General features: G+C 42.3%; 1 protein-coding gene across 1 annotated transcript; it reads right to left on the reverse strand.

Moving 5' to 3' along the window:
- Positions 1-2,299: 2,299 nt before the first annotated feature.
- LOC106747964 (DNA-directed RNA polymerase II 16 kDa polypeptide) lies at positions 2,300-5,831 on the reverse strand. The gene is made up of 3 exons (XM_014626028.1): positions 5,669-5,831; positions 2,742-2,922; positions 2,300-2,623 (listed from the first exon to the last, which is right to left on the reverse strand). The coding sequence occupies exons 1-3, from the start codon at positions 5,730-5,732 to the stop codon at positions 2,449-2,451; spliced, it is 420 nt and encodes a 139-aa protein (XP_014481514.1). The 5' UTR covers positions 5,733-5,831; the 3' UTR covers positions 2,300-2,448.
- Between the last annotated feature and the right edge of the window lie 838 nt (positions 5,832-6,669).

Below are 6,669 nucleotides of genomic sequence, written 5' to 3' on the forward strand. Positions count from 1 at the left end.
GCGCCATCACGAGAAGAGAGTGAGAGAGAGAGAGAGAGAGAGAGAAATTCCAGACATAAAACGTCTGAAAGACATCTTTGTCCCGATTTTAGACAGCTGCCTGAGATAATACTTGCATCCGTGTTTGTATTTACCCCGCTGATCAAGCATACAGCAGGCAATATTTATCGCGAAAGGAGAAAAATAGCGAGACTGGACACGATTTGTAAAATATGTGCGGATCTACAAAATTGCACCGTTAAAGTGTTGTCGCGAGATATCATTACACGCGTGACGCACACCACGTGCAACGTTAATTTCGCATTCCCGTAAGTTACTCGTGGACGCGAACGATGGCACTTCGACGCTGCTTCGATCGGCTCGTAAACGTCCAGATCGGCGTTTCCCTCCGCGAATCGCTTCGATTCCACTATCGAGCAGTCTCGCGCGCAATTCGCCGCGATAAAGCCAGCGGCGTTTTCCCCGAGTTTACAGACGATTAAGGGTCGTCGTAATTATCTTAAGAGGCCTCTTCGTGGGAGCGGTGCTGTCGCGGCCGATTACTATGTGTCGCCAACGACGGCGCCGTTCTTCTCGCCGCTAATGCGAGAGCCATTATACCCACGGTATGTAAGCGCCTGCCGCGAGATATCGTGCGTTGCATACACACTCTTATCCGACTCTCGGAAAATTCGCATTAACGAGAACGAACGATTCATAAACGCCTGTAATCGTCGTTCACCAGCGTGAACGCCGCGCTGGTGGCTGCGAGCTATAAAATGAAGCATCACTAATCGCACGATTATTGTATCTTTTCGTTTCGCGGTCCGGCGTCAACAAGCGCGACTGTATGTGGAATGGCTCCGGCTAAAGCGGCAACCTGTGGCAACGGGAGCGTATGCTCGTCCGAGTTTAGAGAATCGATTTCTTTTCCTCTGCCGTGGGACCTTTTATTCCAGATCATCCTACGCAACGTTCTAACGTTTGATATTTTGTCGTATTTCGGCGATTATGTCATCTTTCAAGTTCGTTAAAAAAAAAGAGTTCTTTTAGCACGTGTAATATCAATATTGTTGCGCCAGGTTTGCTCGACAGTGTCGTTTAACTCGTTTGTTGAATCTGCATCACATTGCAAATTCAACGAACGAGAACGTTCTTGAGGAAAATGCCGAGGAATTTGAATCTTTAATACGAATTTACATACAATATTCGAATCGAGAGATTCCCGAGCCTGTTGTGCACGACTTCCCTATTAAGCGAGATGCGAATGCCGAAGATGGCGCGTGCGTACGTGACGGGAAAAAGGAACGGCGTCGATGACGCAGATCTCTTTGTTGCCTTCTACGCCGTGGAACGAGAAATTCTCCGAAGACACTTCTCGCTTTAATAACGTTTAGTCCTGTACAAATGCGGGAATGCGTTTGCCACGCATAACAGGAAGAAAACGGGGGGATTAACGAGAGAGATATCGGGGAGAGCTCAAGGTGTTTTGATGCAAGACGCACGGCGAAGGGTAGCCATTAGGATTCGCGGTAAATGATAGGTGGAACGACATCATCGATCCTTATCGCGAGCTCGAGCCTCACTCTAAAGAGAACAGCAAATCGACCGGGTTACCTTGCCAGTTACTCAAGAATCCTGCGGGATGATAATGACGGACCGCTATCTCATGCCGAGCTAACCGTAATTACCTGTTGGTAATACACGGTTGTCGTCGGCGCGATTAGCGCAGTCTTCTTTCGCGGCTTGTCGCGACCTGTCGCAAATTGCCGGAATTGGGTAACTGGATACGAGCTGGATGCGACAGTGAGTTTCTACTGACGCAAACTAGGTGACAGACGGAAAATTCTCCTTAGCCGCGCAAGATACGGCAAATCTTTCCCACCGTGACAGTCTTATCAGCGGAGATCTCGCTCGCTCGGGCGACATTTCGAGATTTTGAAGTTCAAATATTCGTATTTAAAGATCAAAATAACAGGAGTATCCAGAGTCTAATACGCGTCCAAGCATTGGTATTTTTTACTTTAAGGCTCTTTTATCGATAAAAGCGAATTGAGAATATGGTAAATTGTCCTTAAATAATTCGAACGATAACGTGTACAAATCGAATATAGATCGCGCAATCATGACTTCATAATTAGTACAGTCATGGTAATTAAATATTGCAGGATTTAAACATTAGATGAGGTAGAATTCTGTTATAACAGATACAAATGACACAAAATTTTTAAAATGATGTTTAATGATATCTCGATCAGCATTATATGGATAAAAAAATATGACAAATTTTCAGTAAGACAAAATTAAAACTACGAGAGACATTGAAACGAGATTATGACATGTATTATTTATGTACATTTATAGTGGCGATGTCGAGTTATTTTTTTTTTATTCATCAAATTCATCATCCCTTTCATTTTTTCTTAGAAAAAATTAGACGTAAAAGTAGAAATAGATATAAAGTTTATTTCAATACTGTAAAGATCTTTTCGTTTGTATATCCTCCAATATCGTCCGAAGCTCTTCGTCTTCTAGACGCCCTTCGAGACTAGGAATGAGAGCCTTCGCCTCCTCCGGAGTTTCAGGACATAAGTTAGCAAGCGAGGCAAGCTCGAATTTGTGCAACTTCTTCTGCGCCAGCAAACTATAACGTAAATTATTGCGTTACGTTTTCAAGCGTTATGTTAAATTTATTTACCATACGTAGCGTGTCGCGTACGTGTTTCATTTCTTGACTCTGCCAAATAAGTATAATAACTTACTTTCGAACAGCTGTGATCGTCTCTTTATTTTTTAGCTTGCCGAATCGATTTGTGTACGTTAAACTCTTCATAAACACTTCGGAGAATTCCTGTTCTTCCTCCGCCGATTCATTTTGAGCTTTCCTGTGCTCCAACAACATATAAACTTCCGATATCAACAATGTCTCCGCGTTTTCAAATTCTGAAAAAGTTTGTTGTCTCAACACTTATTTGATTAATAAGACACATATGTCGCGTAACGTACATCTTAAGAATATTTTGCGTAAATGACGACTGATACGATAAAGAATAATGATTTTTTTCACGAATTGAAAAAAATTATAATAATCAGCCCTGCTGATCAGCGATTCAAATCTCTCTTTCCATATGCGTGTGTATGAATCTTGATTGAAGAACGATAAAACTAACTTGTGCAATATTAAGAAATGCACACGATAATAAAGCGTCATAATAATATTACAGTCCCATGAGCACGAAAATGTGCTTTCGTCACGGAAGAAATATCACGAGTTCGGCTTATTGATGTATCCCTTTTCCGTTAGGAAGTCGTATATCTTCCGCGTTTTGTTAACGTCGATTTTCAGCAACGTACGGGCCTGCGCCAATTTGAGAGAGCCGCTCTTCTTGTTCTCAGTTATCAAGAGGTGCTTGAAGTCCACATAACTCGACGGCATTATCCTCACGGCCGAGCAGAGCTCTTTCTCATCAGCGGTCAGCTTCTCGTAGCCCGGCATGCCCTTGATCGCGAGAGGTGGTGCGACCTTGCGCTGCGAGCTCACGCCCGGGATCGGGCTGTTGGTGCTCCCGACGTAACCGGGTAGCACGTTCTTCCAGCTGTACTCCGGGTTGCTCAGATACTGCCTCCTTTCCCTCTCGTTCTCCTGCCGCAATTTGTTCAGCTTCTGGAACATAGGCACGCTGTAGAAACGCTTCAGTCCGTTTCTACGGAACTCCAGCAACATGTTGATGCGATTCTTCAGCTCGCCGACGCGATGCAGACCCTCCATGATGTAATCGAAGTCTATTCCGTCCACGAGTTGCATGAACGTCAGCAGCCGCTCCGTGAGCGGCCTGGTGATCGTGTTCTCATACCGCTGTATCCACAGTATGACCTTGCGGAACGCAATTAAGCCGTGTCTGCGGATTATCTGTTGCCTACGCATTCGCTCCTTCAGCCTGTTATTGTACACCTGCACCAGCGCCACTTGCAGCGCCCGTCCTAGTTCGTTCACATCGTCACTCGATTGAAAGTCGTCGTAATCGAGATCAGCCACCAGCAACTCCGCGTGATCGTCGAAATTCACTTCAAAGTCAGAGCGCGCCGGATTGTAACCCGCCAGCAATTTCGCATTGAGCGTGTTCGGCGCGAACCTAGGCGGCTCCTCGAGATCTTGCAGCTTGTAGAAATAAGGGATCGGCTCGGTACCGAATAAGCTGGTTGCGGTCTCTTTTATTTCCGGTAGACCCGGTAACGCCTGATCGTTCACATAGTACTGCAGATAATGCTGCTTGCACTCCTCCGCGGATTTACCCTGCGTCTTGCGGCCCACGTCTATCCAGTTGCCGAAACCGCATTCTTGCACCACGTTCAACAGCTGCAGCTCCTCCTTGGCGCTCCATCCGCTGCCATTGATCAGCGGAAACTCGTTCTTTATGATCACGTAGTCGTGATTGTTTTTGTGCGCGTCGATCTCGCAGCCACTGGCGAAACAGGACAGACATATCTCGACGTTGGCGCACACTGCGCAACACACGTACGGCTCCATGAGGTTCGACCTGCACATGCGACATGTCGGGTCTGAGGTAAGCATTTCGTCCTTCACGACTGATACCTCGAGTTCTGTGTCACACTCGGGCGTAGCCCTTTTGCTCAAAGAGTCTGAAAGAGGAAAATCGTTGCCTTAGCCCTCTGCCATCTCGGATGTGCAGGCGCTCCTATGACTGCAACAGCAAAAAGTAGCTCTATTCGACGGAATTATTTGAGACTTCTTATATACGCGTAAGCGTCGATACGTCTTGTTGGTTTTATTCGGTTAAATATTATCAATACATTCACGAATGCATTACCAAGCACTTTACAATGTTACTTCCTCATCGAATTACAGCCATATGGAAAGAGAGTCTAAACAAATGAATATTTGGGATATCTACTGGCAAAACTCGAAGATAACGAATATATATTCTGCTTTGTCTTATCACTTTATACTGGTAAAATCTTATTGTTCCTGTTATTCACATAACATACTTATCGTTAAGAAAGATGTTTGTAATAAAGTGTTATTTATAATGCTTACTGACTTATCGTACAACAATAAGTCTGTTCTTTTTCAAAAAAACTTCCTGAATTGGTATACACTGGTGCAGTAAATTAGAGTAAAATAAATATAGTTGTATAATTTCATTCTGACTTATTGCATCAGTTCAAAATGTTCTTCTTAAAGGAATAGACATAATATGTAATTCTATATCTGTTTTTTTTTCACTGACCTAGTATATACTAATAGTATTTAAAAAGAAACAGAGATATACAACTAAGACTTGATGGAAGAAAGAAAAGAAGAAAGAACTAGTTCAAGCTAGTGCTATCAGTTCAGAGAAAAAGAACAGACCTACTGTAAATAAATAAATAAATAAAAAATATATATATATATAAATTAAATATGTCTTCAAAGCAACAAAAACTTGTCATCACATTACTACTTGTTCGTTACAACATTCTGTTTTCAGATACACGAGACGATCAAATATAACATAAAAAGTTATCTTTTTATGTTTTCTATATGTGAGAAATTCGAAATTCGTCTGGTTTGAATGTTTCAAAGGATATCTCAAGTCGTTAACAAGAATCATACAAAAGTGAGGTTAACCACACAACGTACCAGCCGTTTATATCTAATGATTAAAAAAAATTTATTAGAAAAACGTACCTTTCGGAAATTGCAGATCTGCCGCATCTTCCTCCGTCATATCAGTAAGATTCGGATTTGCCATTTCGTTGTATGTTTCGTGTACTCCACGAGGTAACAATTTCCACTCAGGGTAAGCAGAGACGCGTTGTATAAATGGTCACGTATCGTACATCGTAATAGCTAGGTGAATGTATAGCAGCGCCGTGTGAATGGCGAGAAACGTACCGGCAGTTTGATTTGTGGCGTGATCATGCGGGAACCAGACGAAGGTCCGACGCAAATTCGTGACACTTAGTCGGTAAAAGTCATTTCTTATTATTATTGGCTAATATCATTCGCACCGCGTATTCAATTTGTTAAATTATCGAGTTCTTCGTTGTACTACGTTCATATTCAACGTCGATCAAGGAAGTATAGGAAAATGTTTTTATATTTAGAAATTCGTTTTTAATTAATTTATAAAAATAGAATTCCTTGTGTGTGCAAGGGTGATATTTTTCGAGAATGTCTTCGCAAATCTCGTACAATAGAAAAGAAAATTGTTTTCGCATATCTATACAATTAAAAAAGACATACAATGTGTAGCTATACGAAAGTTCATATATTAATAAAAAATGAATAAGTTCCGTAAAGTTGATAAAAATTTTGGCAAACGCAGCGTTATTGTTCGCATAAATCAATTCTTAATTGACAACAATCGAGCTATTCTAAATTCTGTCCAATCATGAACTTTTGTTCCAATCATTCTAGAGCATAGACGCCGCGCTAGATACACCATGAACAATAATGAGACAGGCATCGTTTGACGATGCGGGATAATTAAGGTCAAGCGTAAAGCGATAGCATCGGAATACCTAATCGAGAGAATCCGTGCTGAAGCCATTAGAATGCACATTGTCGCCTTTTAATAGGAAACAATGGACGTGGGACCGTGAAAAAAAGGTTGGAATATATGGCCGTTCGGGAGAAAAAAATTATACAGGCTGCGCGATCTCTTCGCTGACTTTCCCCTAAAGGCT

Source organism: Dinoponera quadriceps, unplaced genomic scaffold (assembly GCF_001313825.1).
Source record: "Dinoponera quadriceps isolate SergipeBrazil2010 unplaced genomic scaffold, ASM131382v1 scaffold2167, whole genome shotgun sequence".
Classification (NCBI taxonomy): Eukaryota; Metazoa; Arthropoda; class Insecta; order Hymenoptera; family Formicidae; genus Dinoponera; species Dinoponera quadriceps.

Bases quoted from the DNA above. Each gene is read 5' to 3' on its own strand.
- LOC106747964 (XM_014626028.1), bottom strand. From the start codon at position 5,732: ATGGCAAATCCGAATCTTACTGATATGACGGAGGAAGATGCGGCAGAT. The intron at 2,923-5,668 runs GTACGTTTTTCT...AAACTTTTTCAG, and splicing joins AGATCTGCAATTTCCGAAAG to AATTTGAAAACGCGGAGACA. The intron at 2,624-2,741 runs GTAAGTTATTAT...TTTACGTTATAG, and splicing joins ACGATCACAGCTGTTCGAAA to TTTGCTGGCGCAGAAGAAGT.